Here is a 21,501-nt window from a genome sequence, read left to right as displayed (position 1 = left end):
TGGTTCGTTGCAAAAACAAAAAAATAATAATTGAGAAAATCAATGAAAATGGATGCATTTTTTTTTTCTATTATTCGTTTGCCATTTACGTCAAGTGATTCCTTGTGGGGGGCTGCGAATTTTCCACACACAGGACATTTTTAGAGTTTTATTGTTTGACTCCCCTCTCAAAGGGATAAAAGAAAAGTAAAGAAAGGAGAATCTATTTGCCTTTCAGTTTGGTTGCCACATGCCTGGCATCCTCAAGGATTTCCTAAGCAAAAATGCACTTTTGGGTAACTTTATAGTGTTTGATTGCCAATGTAACATCAAAATTCTTGGAGACTACAATACAAATTTCAGAGGTAATAATTGCATGTCGACGTCGCAACAATGTCTCCTCCTTATACTTTCCAAGTCAAATTTCTCAAAAAATGAAAAATTTGGCTAGGAAATTTTTGCCTTCTGTCTTTCTTTCTCCATTCTATCTCTACTCTTTCCATATTGGTAATAACACCCCCTTCCATTGCTCTACGAGGTTGACAACCAAACACTACTATTTATCAGTAGGTAAATCAAATGTTTGTCTCCTCTCTATTGACTATTTATACCACTAATCTACAAGGTAACGAGCATCCAACAGGAACCCTTCTATGCTAACCCTTCTATGCTAAGAACATCCAAACTGACTTATTTAAGAGCTAAAAGTCTGCCACAATTCACGTTTCAAGGGGTGCGGATTATCCTACAGTGGGTGCGAATTTATCATATCCCTTAATAAAACTACAAAAAAATAGAGGGAGAAAAGAAACTACCTCCATATAAAAAAGATCCTGGTGGGCCGAAATACCTTTGTCTAGAGGGGCAAAAGCAGCGTTGAAAGGGAGCCTTTTCGGGTTCGTCCTTTGTCTATGCTCTGTACTACCCATTTGAAACTCGTTCTTTTCTCCACCGAATTTTCAAAAGCTTGGAATCTTCGTTCCCATCACTGTTGTTAGTTATTTGATTTCTTCTCTCTCTCTCTCTCTCTGTCTCTCTCTCTCTCTCTCTCTCTCTCTCTCTCTCTCTCTTCATACTATAAAAACCTAATTTATGCAAGAATGGAGTCAGTTATATGTGCAATGCATGAGGTGGAATAACCTTTCAGAACTACTGCATTTTTTGTTCTTCCGCTTCCCCAAACTTGAAGCATTTTTTTGATTTCAAAAATGACTTTGACTTGGTACAGACAGAGAGAAGAAACACACAAAACTTGAAGCATTTTGAGTCATACTTTTCTCATCCTTCTATATTTCTGCATTATTCCCTTTAGCCCTATAAGTTTCAATTGTCTTTATGCATGTTCTTGATAGAGTTGTGAACACTGATTAGAAAAGATAAGAGATAATATTGCGTAAGTGAGTAGGGAGTTCTTTTTTCTTGGTTTTTTTTCATTGTATTTTTTCTTTTGAAGTTCTATAACATATTTGTTATTTTCTGTAGTTATTGGTTTTGTTAGCATGGGGTTGGAGGAACAAATTGGGGGAGAAGATGATAAAATTGAAGAGGAAATTCATCATAGTAGGAGTATCTGTTTGCATTCTTTCGCGGACTTGTCCCACATTTCACCAGCTGTATTTGTTTACCTTTTGAAGGAATGTTACTTACATGGTAAGTTTTTCATTACTGATACTTTCATTTTGAACCAGTTTATGTGCAAAATTATTGCTTTTCTGTGAGACAAGACAACCAATTACTCCAAAAGCTTAAGCTGTTGGAGATGGTGTTATTTTATCTTTTATACTTTACCATTTCTCCCTCACATGTGTGGATCCTCTTTTTAGGGTTGGCCTACACGTGACACATGTTGCCCCTCTTTTGGATTGGCCATTACATGTGGATTTTTCATATCAAGGAGTTTTGAACCCAGAACCTTTGCTTTGATACCATGTGAAACAACCAATTACTCCAAAAGCTTAAGCTAAACTTAAGCTGATGGAGATGGCGTTATTTAATCTTTTATACTTCAACATTTTCTGTGGGGAATTGGTTTTGTTTCTGGTGTCAAGTTGAAAACCATGATAGTGCCCTTTTCAATTATTCTTCTCGGATTACACAGTCCTCTGTTTGCTATAGGGATGTATGTGCTCATATGTAATGTAAGTAACTAGCTATTCTAAGTCATATTCTTGAATTATTGGAGAATTTTGTCTTTTAATTTTTTTTATTGGGTTTAATGTTGCTCTTTTGGGGGTATGGATGGTAGGGAATGACTTGAGCTATGGATTTAATGTTGCTATTTTGGGGATGTGGGTGGGAGGGGATGACTTGGGTATGTTTGAAAGGTGGACATCGTTCATTTTCACTGTGCATCTAAAAGCATCCCAAATATTATATGTTCATATTCTCCTGTTTGGTATTTGTGTCATGATGGATGTAGTAAGTTCGAACAAAGTAGCTACCACCTTGAATTTTTCCTTTCCAAGAGGTTGAATTGCAATGTCTTTTCAAGCTTGCCAGCATCAATTTATTAAGCATGTGTATTGCTTACCATTGACTGTGTAAAGGAATCAAATGATTGTATCAATCAAAGAGTGAAGCTGCTTATGAAATATATGAACCACAGTTTCAAAACTCCCCCCTTGTCAACGTTCGACTCCCTTTTACCATGGCCATGTTCTTATCCTAGTCCGTGTTTTGTCCAAGTTAATCAAAACTCTTTTGACTCGTCTGAATTATGGCTGCGACAACCCAGTACTCGGCTGCGTCAACCGAGTACTCAGCTGCATTAACCGATTGCTCAATTGTGCTGCGCAAGTTGACTAGGATTTGCTTTGGCCACGTTTTGGCCCACATCCACGTTTTAAAACACTGGCACCTTCATGCACGTAAACTTAAAGCAAAATAATACAAATGCTAGCATTCAAAATAAAAATAAAAATGCAGATGGTCATGCACGGTCATGCCTCGTTTCAAGATTCATCCAATAGAAACCACATGCATTTCTATTTGTTTCCTATGATAATCAACTAGTTTATCATTGTCATTGTTTTTCTTTCTCTTTCACTATCTATCTATGATTGTAAATGTGAAATGTTAGCAGGGTATGTATTATTTTTATTGAATCATTGGTAATGTGCTAGAACTTTTGTGACTTATATTCTCTTTTCATAGTTTCATGGCTTTTCTTTATTTATATTCCTGTTTTAGATGTCTTTTGCACTGCCCGCTGGTGCAATCCCGGCTTCATCTTATCCTCGATGGGATATAATATTTGTGCTTGATGCATTTGTACATATATTTTACAAAGTTCTTTGTCTGTAGATTGATCCTTCTTCGTTCTAATAGTTCTTAACACTTGTATTTGCTAACCAAAGCTGATAGATGTATATCAAGTTTGATGTTGGCAGTATTGTTGCTCACTGTTTAATAGGCACACTTAAGGCAACTTTGAAGTTTCGAATTCTTCAACAACAAGTCTTGCAAGCACTGGAAAATTCTCCCCAACCTGGACCTGCTACTTTTGTTGTTCGGTGCCTCTATGTTTTGCCTTTACTTGGATCGCCAAATGCTGAAGGCTTTAGTCACTTAATGTTGTCTTCTCTTCGTCGTGTGCAAACTGTACAAAGGATACAAGTAGATTCTTCTAAAGCAAAGAGCCTGGCTGTGCAGTTATTTCTGGACGTCCTCACTGGTTTTGTTGTCCATGAAGAGCGGATTCTTGTAAAATTGATTGAAAATTTTGATGTTGGACTCAAAGACATTGGAGAAGCCATATGTGGTTCTGAGGTTAATGTTGGTGTCTTAGACAGAGCAAAAACATTTGTTGAGCGATATATATTTGGATTTATAGAGCGCCAGTCTTACATGACTGCTGTCACCCTCTTAGAACGTTTTTCCATTCGCCAGTCCGGTGAGTCCTTTTTATGTAGAATGATGGAAGATCATCAATTCAAAGCTGCAGAGAAGTGGGCTACATTCATGGGGAAGCCAATGATAAGGTTAATTGTTCAAAAGTATCTTGATATGAAAATGTTAAAGAACGCATACGATGTTATTAAAAAGAACAACCTCAAACAGGAATTTCCAGATGCATATCATCTGTACAAGGAAAGGTATTTTGCAATCATATCTTGTACGCTTCTCATGTTTTTGTTGGAAGTCCAGCTTACTTAGATTTTTCAAAGCCATTGTAATTTTATTTTCCTTTGTTTCTCCATAGTTACTAGAAATGTTTCCTCAAATTGCAGTTTACTAAAGAAACTCGCAGAAAAAGGGTGCTGGGATATTGCAGAGATTAAGACTAACAATGATAGGCAACTTGTTGAGTACCTAGTAAGAACTAACATTGGCAGTATCTACTTCTTTTAGCACAAATTCATTCTCATTTGAAGTTAGAAGATTTGATTGGATTCTCTTACTCATAAATAATTTTCCATGCTCTTTTTTCCCCCACTTTTTGACCTTTTATATATCTTCAGCACAGTTACCAAGAACTTCTTGTTACATAACATACCTTATGCAAACAAGTGCATCATTCTAAATATATCTTGCTGGAATCCTTTATCTCTTTGAAAGTAAGTTCCACAGCAGAACATCTTGTATCTGGTACAATCAGAAGGTTAAGGAACAAACTCGTAGTTACTAAAGAAATTAAAAAAGGATTGTTTTGCTACGATCCTAGTCATGAAGATCACCTTCTATTAAATGCCCCTTAAGCTTCTAAATCATAATCAAAATAAACAAGGATTATTCAGCTATTTAGTTGAATATGCAAGGAATAGTGATAGGGATCTGAATCAGCCTCTGAAAGTGTACCAAAGGAGACACAGAGGACTCAATTGCAAAGCCCCCATCTTGATTTGGCACGAGAAAGACGGTGTGGGGCCCACATGGGAGATTCCCTATCTAATGTGGGTATTTGTCCCTTTTCCTAATTGTGAGGGTAGTTACTTCTTTTACCTTGTAATTATGAATCGAGAGGTCCCATACATACCTTAGTGCCAAGTTTTCATTGGACCGGACTCCTAGTTTATATGGAGACTTCTTTTATTAGACTGTGTTATTTAAGAGTCCTTGTTTTAGTCAGTTTAGAGTCCATCTTTTAGTCCATGCCAGTCCTTGGACATCTACTAGGTGAGTGTGGAATTTGATTTGCCTATATTTACAAGGTCTCGGGTCCCCTATAGATACAGATATTCAATAAGATTTCAGACTTGCAGCCTTGTGTGTTCTTTCAGTGTGATGCTCATCCCTAAGAGTGATCACTAGGGACCCTAGACCTAGAGTGATTTTAGGTCTTCTTCTTCCCCTCTCTTTTGGTTATTTACTTAAGTTCTTGATTCCCTAACCCTTAATCTGTGTTTTTTTTGAAAGATAAAATGTACAAACTTAATCTGTGTTTGTTGATCAAGAAACCAGTTAGCCATCACCTCCAACCCAGCCGGTCACCATCTTTGTTACCAGCAACTTTCCCAACCTATTTTTCTACCCTTTTCATTGCTGACAGCCCTCGATCCCCTTCTTGATCTATCCGTAAGTTGAAGAAACAGTGTTAAATCCATACCTATATTCCTAAATCCCTTACCATTTGCCATCAACAACTTCCTACCCAATCGTCCACCATAACCCTGTCCCATCTCATAGTCCCAACTCTCGTATCCTTCACATACACTTCTGACCCCTTCTCACTCCATCGGTCATCGTAAATCAACCCCTATTCACTCAGCCACCATAATTCAGTCCACCACAGTCTATTCCACTCATAACAGTCCCCAAAATCCAATCATAAGAATCCCTAAAATCCAATCAAAACAGTGCCCAAAATCTGTCATAACAGCCCCTGCTCTCCACTTAATCGATTCCCAAATCCTCTAGAAACTTGTTTCTTTATTCCTACTTTCCTAGAAACCATACCTGATTCAGACAAAAATACAATTTTGTCAATTTTTAGTTTTAGATTGAGCTGAAACTCCTGTAATGCACACCCAAGATAGGTAAATGTTTGGCCTGATGATTAGAATGTGAGTGACTGGGTTTGCATCAATACCCTTCATTAAACCCCAAACCTTAGCCTTTTTACCCTTATTCTTATTGTTGTGATTAAAGCCAAATTTCCTTAGCCAGTCTTACATCAAGTGGCATCAGAACCTAGGTTTTTCCTATGGCAACTCGAAGTGGAAGGGCTTACAAGGGGATAGCTAAAGAGATGATATACTCATTAAGCTAGAAGAGAGATTGGATAGCATTGAGATGCACTAAGGGAAGGAAGAAACTTCTCTACACAAGGGAATGCCACAACTGAAGAGCTTGGAGATTTTGATAGATGCAGAGTCTTTTGAACTTTTCGGCCAACCAGGAAGAAGGTTAGCTACCTGGTCCAACCCTAGGACCACTACTTGGACTGCACGAGTGAGGAATCAGGGACCCCTAATCATATTGGGTGATGAGGTATGTGAACAGGAAAAACTTTACTATGCTGGGACATATCACAAAGAAAGTGAATGTCAGTGTTCCTGCTTTTGGTGACAATATAGGTCCTTAATTATTTGTTGATTAATTTGCTTCCATCGAGGAGTATCTCAACTGGTATGTTATGACGGATGACCGGGGTGTCAGATTTGCCATGATGAAACTGGTAGGGCATGCCAAAGTATGGTGGAGGAACATGGAGAGGAGACAACACTAGTTAGGGCATCTGCCAACTACCCTTTAGAAGGAGATGAAGGTGCGTCTTAAAGATAATTACTTGTCACTTGACTTTCAAGGCGATCTCTATGATCAAATGGTTACATTCCAACAAGGTAACCTGTTAGTCATTGAGTACATAAAAAAATTGTTGTTAGGTGTGAGACTTCTGAAGATGTCAGACAACCCCTTTCTCATTTAAGAATGGGTTGAGATCTAAAATTCACAAGGAGATGACTACTGTGCACATATATGACATTTTTTTTGAATGGTGTGCACATATATGACATTGAGTATGCTTTCCATACGGCTTTGAAAGTGGAGAAGAATATGAGGCATGGCGGAGAAGCCATCGCCAGGCCATCATCAGGAGATCATCAAATATGGGGAGAACTCCTAGGACATTATTTAATAATGTGAATAACTCTAAGCTCAGTGGGTTTCGAACTGCACGACCTGCACAACCTACATGAAAGGCGCCCCTATATGAATCAACAACTAAGGGCAGCAATGACAATAGTATGCCTTCTAATACCCTTCAAAAAACTTATACATGGGTGTTGAAGAAGAGGCCGATGCCACAGTTGAGGAGGATGATACTAATCAAGAGTCCGGTGAATTCACAGATGATGACGAGCCCCATGATGTGGAGGCTTCGTTTGCTTGTGTGATCCAACATGTCGGCCCCGGCCAAGTAGGTAGTTGGGTAAAATTGGTCAAGTTCTCTCTCTCTCTCTCTCTCTCTCTCTATCTATATATATATATATATATATATATATATATATATATAAACTTAGAATTAATTTATTAATTATGTAATTTCAAAACCTAATTAACCTTATTATTGTCATCCTATACAAAGGAAAAATGGTATGATGAAGATTGGCACTAAAAATGACTCAAATGTCTAATAGTTTGGAAAACTTGCCAAAAATTTGAACCATAACCTGTTTCAACAATTTCTCGTATCTAACAAAGTATTGCAATCATGGTTTTAAATTTCGGCCGAAATCCGAAATTTTGGATTTCGGTGGAGACCGAAACCGAAATTTGGCGAAATCCGGAATTTCGGTCCGAAATTTCGAGAAAATGTAATTTAAAAAAAATAGAAAAAGAAATGTTACCAAATTTCGGCCGAAATTTCGGATTTCGGTGGGGGGTCTGAAATAGGTACCGAAACCGAAATTTAAAACCTTGATTGCAATATGCTCAAGGTTTAAATGAATCTTTGTTATTTTTATTTTCAAGAACCATATCCTTGAAACATCACCGCAATATTAGGTAGAATTTTGCGCCCTGTTTTTAGCTATTATTGTGTTTGTTATGGGGCTGACTAGGTCGATTCATTTAACACTGTCATTTGTTAATTACTGGTTGGTAGTGATCAACTCATTAATTGTTTATTTCTTTCTATCCATTTCTTTTGAGGACATTTGCTTGTTCCAATCGCTCCTGTTGTGTTTAAATTTCTAAAGAAAATTTCTGCCATTGCACATTGTAATGAAGGTATATTTGGCTATGGAAGCTGGCTACACAGAGAAGGTTGATGAATTGTGTTTGCGGCACTCCCTTAAAGGTTTCATAAAAGACATTGGTATGTGAAATGACATCTACTAAAACCATTAAATGTGAGTTCATGATGAATCTATTCCCTCGTTATATTTTTCTATCCCACAGTACATTGCTTATGTGATTAATACAATCCAATATGTAATCTTGCATCGAAGAATTGACTAGAAATATATCTATTTCTAATTTATTCTTTGGTGGTCAAACAATTGGTTATTTCACTCTAAAGTTGAAATGTAGCAATTGGTTTGAAGTTGAAGGTTGAAATATAAAGATCCATGCACCGTTTGCTGGCATCATCAGTTCTCTTAGATCCACTGTGGAGCAATTGATTTTGAACAGCCTCTGAGGCTGATTTGGAGGTTGTCAAAGATCTCCTTTCTCCAAGTAAAATTTCACTCTTTTCAGGTGTCGGGTTTGGTGGAATTCTTGTTCCATCCTGTTTTTTTTCTTTTAATGTAGCATTTGGTTTTCGTTTCTGGTTATTGAAAAATAGAATTAACAAAGGTAGATCTTATGTTCCATTTCAAAAAAAGGTAGATCTTGCGCCCTTCTAGATAAATTGGGTACATCTACACTTTTACAAAGTGTAGCTGGCTACAATATCTTCATTGGTGCATTGCTAGAAACATGATCTTGATCCATTTTTATAGAACTCATCGAAACAAAGAAAACGAAGAACATGGAACATAAGTAAGCTAAATTCTCAAATGCTAGAGAGACATCTACGAGAAATTCAAATTAGTCTGACCATATTTATACATTACAAATTTACAACATACAATTAATTATTTGCTTCTACAATGTGTAGTTTGCATGTAACTGTCTCATTTTTCGGTTTTAATGATTTATTGCTCTGTCACTATGTATCCCGGACAAGGAGACAAGAATCCGATGTGATTAGGGATTGGGTAGGGGGATCCCTATACCTTGAAGTCTTAGTATATGGGTACGACAAGGTTATATGCTTCTATCAATATGTCTAAGGATCATTGAAACCTAAGACATAGGGGTTTTTTTTTTTTTTTTTTTTGTTGAAATGGTTGGGGAGTATGTTTCCACTACAGAACTTGCAATTTTCCAATCATAGGTTCCAATTTCAAAATTTTACCTATCAAATCATAAAAATGACAAAAAACTAATAGAAACAAATGAGTAATATTGAACTAGTTTAACCATGAATAACATTATTGCAACGTTCTATGTAAAATAACAAATAAATTGATATTTAGTTTAGTTCCATCATTTCTTAATTTAGCATTTTAGAAACATTAGGTTGTCCAACTGGTAGTGAAACTCTGACTGAAGAGGTAAGTTTCTCTTATTTATTCAGTGGTTTAAGTTACCGGTGGGAAAAATTGTTTATGCAGTGACATAGAATATTATACTCAAAAAATTGGTTAGACTAAATAAAAATGATACGAGTCCTTGAGATTTTGAAAAGACAAGGAAAAAGTATATGATACACAGTATCCTAGTAAGAAAAAAAAAGCATCCGAAACAAGTACCATTAATCAGCTATATCCACTTGTCAGAAAAGAAAAAATTAATTAATATATGGATCTGGAGTATCTGAGTCCGAGGTGTATACCTTACCCTTATCAGGGTATGCTTGTTCAAAACTTGGATACTCTAGGTTTTTGAAGGATCTGGGTATGATAGGTTTGTCAAAGGCTGACCATTCAAAAAAAAAAAAAAGGTTTGTCAAAGGCTACATTGCCCAAATACGGATATAGATACAACTGCCAATACAAATACAACTCAGAATTCTCAGTAACATTGGACATGGATACATGCGTCTATGTCACAAATCTTGTTCTCGGGAATTTCTCGGCAAGGGAAAATCTCGGGATATATTAAATTTTTCTGTTTTTTTCGGGTTTATATAGGAAAAAAAACGGTAAAAATAAATTTTTTAAATATTAAATATTATTATTTTTAAAATCTTATTCCAAAATTAAAAAGTCTTTTTCTCAACAAAAAAAAAAGAAAAAAAAAGGGCAAGCAACCCAAAAAGAATCAATAGTCTCCTTCTTCTAAAAAATAAACTAAAAAGGGAGAATGGCATGCCAGCAAGATAAAACAAATGATACACAAGTTAGTCAGATTTGTACAGTACATAATGGCAAAAAGAAAAAGAAAAAGGGAAATGATACCAGCAAGATAAAAATACAAATGATACACAAGTTAGGCAGATTTATACAGTACATAATGAGAAATGATACCAACAAGATAAAAAATAAAAATAAAAATGAACAGTCTGCAGATTTATACAGATTAATACCGTACATAATGAGAAAATAAATGATCCACAATAACTTGGCATACCAGCAATATAAAAAAGATAACACGTATTAGTCAAAATATTGTAATCCATGATCCAGATGTATCTAAAGACTAAATCCAAGCCAAAAGCAAGCCAAAAGAATCCTAAATTCTTTGGAAAACATTATCTAAGTATGAAAAACCCTAATTACTATTAAAAAAAGCAAGCCAAAATGAAAAAGAAAAGCCCCTGCAAATCCACAAACCAGAGGAGCATGCCAGAAAAAGGTGGTCTCCTTGCATTTCAATCTTTCCGGAAACGAAAAACCAGTGCAAAACCCTAATTATATCCAAAAAAAGCAAGCCAAAAAGAAAAAGAGCAGGCACCTGACGAATCCACAAACAAGAGGAACATACCCTAAAAACCAGTTGGGATTCCTTAGTGAGGGGTTGGGGACACCATTCAACCTTTGTATTCAATGGAATACTGCTACTGCTATTGTTTTTAAGATTCTGTATTATGGTTTTCATTATACTGGAAGTAATGCACATCTATTAACCTCTTGCCAGTTATACTTATATTTACCAAATGGTCCTATGTTTAAGTTTCATAGGGGCAGTTGAAAAGGTGGGGATATAAGTCTAGGTTGTAATCAATTAAATTATTTCGTTGCCAATGACTTTTGAAGGACCAAAAACTCTAGGTCGCCTCAAATCCTTATATCCATTATAGGTTGCCTGTTTACATGTTTGATCCAGATTGTTGTCACAACTCTTGGACCAAAAAAATGCAGCTAGGTTGAATAGCAAAAGGAATCTATTCGTAGCTGTCATTACCGCATGTCGGCCCATAACCTAATGGGATACCTGCCAGACAGGAAATTTGGGGCTTCAGCAAAATTCACAAAATAGTCTGTCCTACCTGGAATTGTATTGATCAACTATAATTTGTGTATGTAGCTCAGCAGGCTTTTCATTGCTTTCATATATAAAGTCGAGAGCTCATAATTTTGTATTGCATATTTGAAATATGCTTCAGGTTGATTGCATCATGCACACTAAAATGACAACTCCTTTTTATACTATGCATAAACTTAAAATCCTAATTTTATTTTGAAAACAATTTTATGCTTTGTGTCTTGCATACTGGCATATTAGATACTAGGTTCAGTTATTTTCTTTTTTATACTAGTTCCTGTTCATTTCCTTTTCTTCCAGAATATCATTATGGTTAGGTATTAATTAGATATATTTTTCATCTTGCAATATGATACATACTTGGTCCTTTGACTAAAGTTATTGACTATTTTCTCTATAAATTATAAGCTCTTTAATTTCGTACGAAGTTATACTATATTGGTCAATTTTCTGTATGCAGCAGTATCTGAAGCAAGCATTCCCCAGACTCATTATTTGCATCCGTCTGAATTGCTTTTGGAAGATATTATATGGGTCGACAAGGTTGATGCGTTGCTTGGGGCTACAAGTCATATTGAAGGATGTAAAGTTGTCGGCATAGACTGTGAATGGAAACCTAATTATGAAAAAGGCAGCACACCAAACAAGGTAATCATAGATTTTATCTTTGAGTAATTGGCATACAGAGTTTAATTTCATTTGTTATCGTCTCATTACAAATGATAGCTTGGTTATCATAGTAAATATCCCTTGGGAGGCTAATATCAATAATCAACAGTCATGAAGGCTTTCAACTAGGTTCTCTGGCAATCAAAGAACAGTTTATCTCTCTCCAACTAGAGTCATGAAGGCTTTCAACTAGGTTTTCTCTGGCAATCAAAGAACAGTTTATCTCTCCCCGAATCTGGTCAGTTTATCTCTCCCCAAATCAAGTCTTCATTGGTTGGAGAGGGATGAGAGGCGGAGGCGAGGCGAAGCGAGGCGGACATGGTCCCTAGGGCATCGTAACCCTAGGCCTTTGATACCATGTTAGAGTGGAAATGATAGAATGAGAAGAATTAGAGACTAGCTCCCCCTCGATCATATTTATATATTGGAATTACGTACAATGACTAAACTGCCCTCAGGCTTATTACATATGTGATATTAGTTAGAAAAAATTAATAATTTTTTCTAACTAATATTTGTTATTACCCCCCTCCCCTAAACCTAAAACCCTAAACAAATTACTCATTTCTCTTTCTTGCTGTAGATTAGAGACTAAAGAGAATTAAATTAAATTGATGAATGCATCATTATTTAATTAATCTCATGCGTGTTTGACTTATAATCACTTAATCCTATGATATATTAGTTTGTTAAATGAATACCATATTTATCTGGTTGCAAATTATGACTAGTATTCTGTAATTTTATATGTATGCACGTGTATGGGCTTATCCCTGTTTGTAGATGTTTAGGTGTATCCATGTCGACACTCAATATATGAATCCTTATACACAGATCATAGTAATTTTTTCTTTTTCCTTTTCTTTCATTTTTTGGCTTTGTTGGGTTTCTTTACTGTTTTAACTGATTACTTGTTATATGTGGGACTCTAGTTGTTAAGGCCACCAAGTTTCACCATGATCAATAAAGATGGAAACTTATGGGTATTTCAGCTCTTTTTAACCAGTATTCTTGGATCTTATGTAAAAGTTGGCATTTTAGAGTAGTTAATTCTTGCAAGAAACCATTTTAAACTTTGTTTTTCCACTAATTCCAACAAATGACAACTTTCTTTCTCCCCCCATTTTTCTTGCTAGAAACCATTTTAAACCTTCTTTTTCCGCCTTTAAATGTCTAGTACCATATGGCTTTCTGATCACTACATTATGCAGCTTGATGAGAACTAGTAAAAGTTGTCCTGTTTGTATTCGTACTTTGCTACTGGTATATAACTATAATGATATCCGTGCTGTTGGACTATGATGATTTATCTAATTTCTGTTTATAGACATTGCTATCGGTATTAAAACTATTGGTGTATCTATGTTCCAGGTTTCAATCATGCAAATTGCTTCTGAAAAGAAGGTGTTCATCTTAGACTTGATCCAGTTGTTTGCGGATGAACCCAATTCCTTAGATGCCTGCCTTAAACGGATTTTACGTTCTCCCAGAATTTTGAAGCTTGGTATGAAAGTCACTAAAAGCGTCACTTTCTGGACTATTCTTTTGCAACCAGATTTATCTTCAATGCTGAAGGTACAATGTGATTTGATAAGGGCTCCTTTCAGGGTATAACTTTCAATGTGATCTTCAACAATTGTCGCATTCTTATGGAGAGCTCGAGTGCTTCAAGTACTATGAGATGCTCCTTGACATTCAAAAATTGTTCAAAGAGCGTAAAGGTGGTCTATCGGGGCTTGCCAAGGTACTTCAAAAGATGTCTATTACCCTAATATATTGTTCCTCTTTTATTTCGTTTTCTTGTACTGGTGTTGGTGGTTGTTTTAGTCATAGGTATTGCGACCATATATTTTATCCTGAATGAGTGATAACTATGAAGCTCTCTATTTTATGAATATGTCAACATGGAGACCACATTGAATCATTTGGCTTGATTTATCATCATTGAACCAGGAAGTATTGGGAGCTGGTTTGAACAAGACACGGCGGAACAGCAACTGGGAACAACGACCTTTGAGTAAAAATCAAGTACATATCTTTATCTCACACCTATCTTGATTTTTCAAGAATATTTGGTCAACAATAACGATAAAATTCTAGTTCTAATTGTTGAAGTTGCTGAGCCTTAATCTTTCAAAAACAGGATATGGTTTACCTATAGAGCTTTTGTACGATGTAGCCAGCAAAATTACAGGTGGCCTCACTTACCCAAAATTTTCATCTGTTGGGCCCTGCTATAGATTTTCCGTGCATCATAATCGCCTCAATTGTCCCCTAAACCTAGGTTTGTGGACTCCTACAAATGTGGACCTTCACCGTTTTATAATTTACGATCTATTTTCAGCTTGAAGGCCTAGATTGTCAATGACAGTTTTTTTCCACCATGGTCCACCTATAGTGGGGCCCAGCAGATGAATGGGTTAGAAACATATGCTCGGACACTATGTAATAGCTCATATTTGCATGTGTGTCTACGTACTGGAGCTGTAATGATTGGGATTCACATCAATGTCCTAATCATTCAGAATTTTTTCAAGAATTTTCCCCTAGCTTGAAATATTATTTATAAATCAAAGTCTTCATTCGTAGTCATAGGGGGTATCTTTTTTAAAAGTACTTAAGGGCATTTTAGTTTTTCTTAATTCAACAGGTCCTGTTCTATGTTTAGATTCTGAAATCTGAACTTTAAAGTAATGTGCAGATAGATTATGCAGCTCTTGATGCTGCTGTCCTCGTTCATATATTTCTTCATGTCCGTGGCCAACCTCAGTTCTCGGGTATCAAAGAGGAACAAGGCAAAATTGAATGGAAATCTCATATCGTAAGTACAAAGTGTCACATGGACCATCCGACTCTCGAATTTTTCCCTCTGCATCATGTTTCTATCTCTCAAGTTTGTTTTGTCAATACACAGGTTTCCCGAATGGGTAAAACAAATTTGCCCATTGATGGTTCTTGATATAACAGGATGTTGGAGATGGCACAGGTATGTTTCATTAATATACAGCTTTTCTGCCATCTTGAAGTCAAACGATGTTGCAGACCCGCATTCATGTTTCATCAATGCACACTTTTTCCACTGGTAATAGACTACTGTGGAAATCCATCTTGATGTCCTTGGATTGTCCTCCGTATTTTCTTAATACCAGGTTACAGGCTTCTTCTCCTCTTACATCCAAACTAGAACTCGTCTACTGCCGCTCCTTTTAGAATGGGCATCATAGTGTTCTTTTAAAGATATGTAGTTGTCGAAAACACATAATAGCTATTAGCTTAAATGCTTATGTGAATAGATGCATGTATATACGATACAATGCTTATATGGAAGTTAGTTTGGATGGTTGGTTACATCGTTTTTTAGGAAGTCACTTTCTCACTTAACATAAGCTAAACTTTGTTATCATCGAAAGTGTGGTCATCTGTGCAGACTAAACTCCAGTTGCTCCCATTGCTAGAATTGAATGGGACACTGAAATGAAATGAGATAATAAGTTGCACAGTACCTGTTGTGAACCATGGGACACTTATCCATCCAACAACTTGAGAAATAAGAGAAGTATATCGTTCTCTTTCTCACATCACTAAAAATTTGCACCACTCATCAAATGGAAACCACAAGTAGAAATTGATTAGAGTATCATTCTCTATTCTAAACAAAAAACTCATAAACAAATCCTTTCCGTTAAACTTCTAAATTTTGGATCATAATCATCCCCAAAACATAGATCATCCTTTCTAACCAAACACATGACATAATTTTTTTTGACTTGAGAAGCGGGTTTTGGAAACAGTCCACTCTGACAGATCTTTGCTCTTTTGACAATGACTTTTTGTAGAAAACTCCGATTGACAATTCTATTTTTTGTTGGAAACTAGACTAAACACTCTTTCTATCCTTGTATGATATGTTAATTTTGACTAAATTAATATATACTAAAAAACAGAATTAAACACGGATAAATTTTAGACTAGATTTTCAACACTACACATCCTAAGCTCTTATACCACTTGTTGGTATCAACATCTAGCTCTAATACCACCTGTTGGCCCCAATTGGCTGGATTGATAATGCAATGTTGTGATCATAAGAGCAAGGTAAGGGAGCTTGGGAGATACTTGGCCAAAAGGGCTCGTGTAACGCTCCAATAAAACACAAATGTAACACCAAAATAAAAGTACTTCTTTATATATCATAAAAAACTTACAAGTGACTTGGTGTTCTTTTCCCTTTTTTCTTAGAATCTCTACACTTCTTCTCCCTTGAAACTTCACCCTTGAAGCTTCTCTCCAAGCTTACAATCTCTACTCAAATCACTTCATACATATACACCCAAGACACTCCTAAAATAGCTAAATACATTAAACACCTTGTTGTAGTGCCCATGAGTCCTTTAGGAATCCTAAGCAATATCATAGGACATCCACAATGACTCTTTGATATTCTAGCCTAGACATTAAGGATTATAGAAAACACAACAGACTCTTACATTTTCCATACATAACAATTACCCTAAAAATCATCAAAGACTTTCTACAAAACCATGCACATTGATTTTGATTTACAATTTCCAACATCTCTGTCACTCGTATGAAGATACAACACGAAGAAACTCTCTCTCTCTCTCTCTCTCATGAACATATTATCACAAAGCAAGGAAGGACAGCACTGGGATTCTTCACAAACAGATGGTCAAACTTGGCATACAACTCTCCACTACTATCAACTGCATCAAATCCTTCATCACGTCCTCCTTCAACCATACTAACGGCCTTCCCTGCAATAACCCTGCAAACCACCACAGCCCTCTTGCCATTCTCTACCTCCTTCAAAACCATTTCATCATCTGATATGTTGCTGCTCGCTTTTAGTGGAATCCCATCTCTTCTCATTTCTTCCGATTCGAAACCTAATCTAATTATCCGACACACTCCGCAGGTGAGATCCCAACAGAGCTTTGACACCTTGGTCGTCTTCCGCAGGCAACATCTCATGGTTGTGACATAGAACCTTAGGAGCTCGTTCCCATCAACAATGCTTCTCGGGTGCATCTTATGTAGGAATCGTGCCCTTCTCTTCACCATCTCTCTATAATCCTCAAATCTTTCTAGGGTCTCCGGCGAATTCCTCACTTTCAAGACTTTTTCTACTTTCTTGACACACTTACCTGGCCTCATTGATGCTGCCTGGAAAATCATCTCAACAATGTTCCTAGATGCGTCACCAATGTCAAGCTCTATGTGCATAGCAGAAGACTTCGGTCAGATTATAAACCAAATGGAATGTACATTCTAATTACAATTGAAATGTTTGGATTCGGGAATAGATGATCTATCTGGGAAATGTTTGGGAAAAATCCAATATACCACAAGCTTTTTTTCGACTTACTATGCATATATCTACTAAGAAATACATACTTCCTGAGTAAAATACAACAATAGACATGAAATGATGGTTAATTGCTTGTATTTCCTAGATTAGGATGTTGGTTCAAATTTTGTTTTGAATTTCTTGTGAGATTTGCAGATAACATATGAGAAAGTGTGGAATGGTCCTATTTGCAATTTTTTTATTTGGTTGGTTTTTTAAAAAATAAATAAATTAAAACAAGGGATATAAAATTCAGGTTTTTCCTAGTAAGGTTTAAATTTTATTGAAAATTGTGTAGCTGTGAATCCAGCTCAATCGAAGGCCTAAGCATATTGCGTTCGCTCATGTGGTGTCAATGTGATCGAACATAATAGATTGAATATATAATACTATTTATACTCTTATTTTTATTTATTTTTACAAAAATGGAAATGATATATAGCACAGCCATGTTTTAATAATTGCACTAACTCAGCTTGTCTTTACTTTTCTAATTGGCTTTCGAGAGCTTTTTGGGAACTGTAATAATATTTGATAGCTCTTTAAATAATAAAAGACCAAAATGTCAGCAATTATTATAGGGAAATGATTTTTGCGCTCCTGTGTTTTGATAAACATGCGCTCCACTTGTTTGTCATGTAGTATTTTAAGAGATGTCAGATGATATTACGGTTCTCAAAAAGCTCTTAAAAGTTAAAACCTACATGACAAACTAGTGAGCGCATGTTTATCAAAACATTGGAGCGCTGAAATCATTTCCCTTATTATAACATGGTTGTGGGGATATCATTTCCCTTTTTAACCCACCAAATTTCATATTCACGTTTAATTTAAAAATAAAATTAAAATGTTTAATCCTTTTTTCGAAAGGGAAGTGATATATTCACCCCTTTTTTAACTTGGGGCAGCCCTGTACTGTACTTATAACCATGATTTTAAATTTCGGTTTCGGTACCAATTTCGGACCCCACTGAAATCGAAATCTCGGCCGAAATCCGGCGAAAGCAGGAAAACATGTTTTATGCAATATAAAATTTTGGCCGAAATTACCGAGATTTCAGCCGAAATTTTGGTAATTTCGGTCGAAATTTCGTGGAATTCCAAAATTTCAAAAATACCGTTTCGGGTATTAGTGATTTCGGTGTCGGTCTCCACCGAAATCCGAAATTTAAAACCATGCTTATAACTACTCTTATACACTAGATGGGGCTGTTTTACTGTTTCCTAGCAGCCACCTTTTGGGCCTACGTGTGGCACATGGGCATGATCGGGTCTGTTGATCCCATGTGGGCCCCATTTAAAACAATTGTGGCTCTGCACCATTTTCCTAAGATTAATTAACGATTTCTGTTTGTTGGGGGGGGGGCGGGCGAGAATATCACTCGCCTAATTTCATGGGGTACAAATATATAAGATATTATTTTGGTGACATCCATGGAGGCCCTTCATCAGAACCACACATTTGGCACATATGTGTTATGATGCAGGCTGTTGATCAGATAAGCCATCACTCAGATGGCCCGGAAATAGATGAGGCCATCTTCTTCGTTCGATCAGAGGCACAGTCAATGGTTATAGTAAGATGAAGCAACTGCCAAAAAACAATATCTGAAGAACAAACTGTTTTTTGTGTATGGTCTTTACATGTCATCAAATAAGTTGTATGGCTTACCTTTAACCTCCTCTGGAATCATAGTAAGGGAGAAAAAGAATGTTCCACTTACCACAAAATCGCTCCCTCCCGTACTTCCACCGGAAAATGATGTCATCCTCCGGATACCCACTTTCCGGCAACAACTCTCTCGCCGGGCTTACGGTCTTGGTCCCACATTTTCTTCCTTTCACCTTTCTCGGCATGTAAACTTCCGGCGTTCTTACGCCGCAATTCATGTTCTCCTTCACTGATAACCAAACTGAATACATCTCTCTCTCGCTCTCTCTCTTGTTTTCTCTTTGTTATCTGAAACAAAAATGCCCATGATTAGTATATCCTCATAGTCCATTCTAATGTAGACACACTGTTATTCCAGTAGTGAATGTTAGACTATACACGGAAATACAGATATGTAAACCAAGCATACATTGTTTTTCAGTGTATATAGTTTATCGAAGGATCTCTAACCAGCACACATTCTTGAGATAATAGTACATTACCCAGTATCCTATGTGGAATGAACGATCGTCTATACACCAAATAATGCTATATATTACTTGATATGATCCTATCGCTATAAAATCGATTATACGGGTGTCTATAGTTGATCAACTATATGCACAAAATAATGTTACATACTTATATAACTTGATCTTCTCTTGATTCGAAATTTTTTTTGGTGATTTATATGTTGCACTAATCAATATGAGTAGGGGTGTAAACGAGCCGAGCCGAGCTTGGCCAGGCTCGGCTCGGCTCGTTAAGCTCAAAAGCTCGGCTCGGCTCGGTCAGGCTCGGCTAGGCTCGCGAGCCTTATCGAGCTCGGATTATATTAAGTTCACACCCCTCATCTTACCTGGACAGCCCTATCTAGTGTAATTTGACTACTCTTTTTACACTACGGGGGGTGGTCCAAGTAACAAATGGGGTTCCAAAAACGAAGTGACATATTTTGCCTCCCCCTTTCACTCCTGGACAACCCTTTTAGTGTATATATTAATATGTAATATATATATTTAAATATATTAAATTCTTAACAAGCCTTAACGAGCCGAGCCGAGCCGAGCCTGGCCAGCCGGCTCAGCTCGGCTCGTTAAGGATTCGAGCCGAGCTCGAGCGAGCTTCCGAGCCCGAGCCAAAATTGACACCCTTAAATATGAGTTATGAATGCTCAATATATAAGTTATAAATGCTTACCGTGGGAGGGGTACAAGATCGTTGTGTGATGTCTATAGATGAGATTTAGAGCTCCCTCCGTTGAATGGGTTAGATATTTGATGTCTATAGATGAGAGCCTTTTCCAAAAGTTGTGGTGTGAGATATATATGGCAATGATTGGATCATATGGACGATCGTTAAAAGTTCATTCAGGAGGATGAACAGAGTTTGTGTGGGAGGAGATGTCCACAACGTGGCGTCCTTTTGATTTCATGATGGGAGGAGCAGAAAGACAAAATGAGAATTAAAGGGTCTGTGTGTTGGTTGCAGATCATTAAATGGAGGCTTTGGACCTTAGCAAATCCCCCGTAATATTGATAAGTGCAACATGTAAAATGAAGCCAAGTTTTTTTTTTTGCTTTCTCTTTTACGATTTCTTCTTTTCCACTTTCATGAAAGTCCCAAATTTTGTCCTTCTTAGTTTTTGGTGAACACATCTGGTTAAGTGCAATGAAGAGGCCAAATTTGTTCTTACACAAGAGGCAGCCAGATATGCAAAAACCAAATGATGCGGAAATTGATATTTTATCCCGGGATTGCTCTGATACCAAATGACGCGCGGTGGATGGTGGAATCTTAGATACCAAATTATGTTAGGTAGGCGTGGTGGTGGTTGAGGATCAAGTTCTTGGATTCAAGTTGGTGATAGAAGGGTTAGTGAACCTAGTCAGTTAACAAGTAATGGGAGATTTTGGTTGTAAATTCAAGAATAGAAGGAATGGGAATTTTGGTTGTAAATTCAACAATCAAGAAGGAATCTTGAGGGTGTTGTTTGGGAGGCTGGAGGTTAACAATGTTGGTATTTTAATACAAAAGTGGCCCTTGTTGGTATTTTACAAAGTTGTTTTGTTTATAAAAAGAAACAACTTTGGTTTTGAAAAATGAGTTTGCTCATTTCCTTCACAAAAGCGAATAGCCCCGTATTGGAAAGTGAAGAAAAGCTTCATGTGTTTATATAGCTTTTCACTTCTTTAGCTTTGTGAATAAGAAGAGGAGAAATGGGGCCTACGCGCATGAGCCACTAAGTGGACATGGTGGGCTTCTGGCTATACCACATGCGCGCCGCCTGGCCTGGCAAGGCCCGGCTGCGCGTGTGAGTCAAGGTTTTTCCTTCTCCTGTATTTTAATTTTTATTTCTGTCCGTTTAACTTCCCTTTACCTTCGCCATTATTGATTAGGTAAGTCGGCGTACCTG

At 36.8% G+C, this 21,501-nt stretch overlaps 2 protein-coding genes across 9 annotated transcripts; one reads left to right on the top strand and one right to left on the bottom strand.

The window, feature by feature from the left end:
• The first annotated feature begins 766 nt into the window (after positions 1-766).
• On the top strand, positions 767-17,451 carry LOC143881568 (Polynucleotidyl transferase, ribonuclease H-like superfamily protein). Of its 8 annotated transcripts, none has more exons than XM_077384706.1 (12): positions 848-972; positions 1,462-1,629; positions 3,392-4,073; positions 4,209-4,293; positions 8,152-8,239; positions 11,858-12,045; positions 13,438-13,570; positions 13,674-13,810; positions 14,020-14,094; positions 14,768-14,887; positions 14,981-15,052; positions 17,003-17,451. In XM_077384706.1, exons 1-11 carry the CDS (start codon positions 891-893, stop codon positions 15,023-15,025), a joined length of 1,803 nt encoding a protein of 600 aa, XP_077240821.1. In that variant the 5' UTR covers positions 848-890; the 3' UTR covers positions 15,026-15,052; positions 17,003-17,451. The 8 variants fall into 8 exon arrangements, with proteins under 8 accessions (XP_077240824.1, XP_077240821.1, XP_077240820.1 ...); XM_077384705.1 differs by lacking the exon at positions 17,003-17,451 and adding an exon at positions 15,216-15,421; XM_077384709.1 differs by lacking the exon at positions 17,003-17,451 and having other exon boundaries at positions 767-875; positions 14,981-15,421.
• On the bottom strand, positions 16,240-19,405 carry LOC143881569 (uncharacterized). Its single transcript, XM_077384713.1, has 2 exons — positions 19,159-19,405; positions 16,240-17,300 (listed from the first exon to the last, which is right to left on the bottom strand). The coding sequence occupies exons 1-2, from the start codon at positions 19,355-19,357 to the stop codon at positions 16,696-16,698; spliced, it is 804 nt and encodes a 267-aa protein (XP_077240828.1). The 5' UTR covers positions 19,358-19,405; the 3' UTR covers positions 16,240-16,695.
• Positions 19,406-21,501: the final 2,096 nt, after the last annotated feature.

This window comes from Tasmannia lanceolata, unplaced genomic scaffold (genome assembly GCF_043159265.1).
Source record: "Tasmannia lanceolata isolate RefF3 unplaced genomic scaffold, GAP_Taslan_0.1 ptg000007l, whole genome shotgun sequence".
Taxonomy (NCBI): Eukaryota; Viridiplantae; Streptophyta; class Magnoliopsida; order Canellales; family Winteraceae; genus Tasmannia; species Tasmannia lanceolata.
The sequence above is the reverse complement of the archived record's forward strand: the minus strand, read 5'-3'. Positions and strand labels throughout refer to the sequence as shown.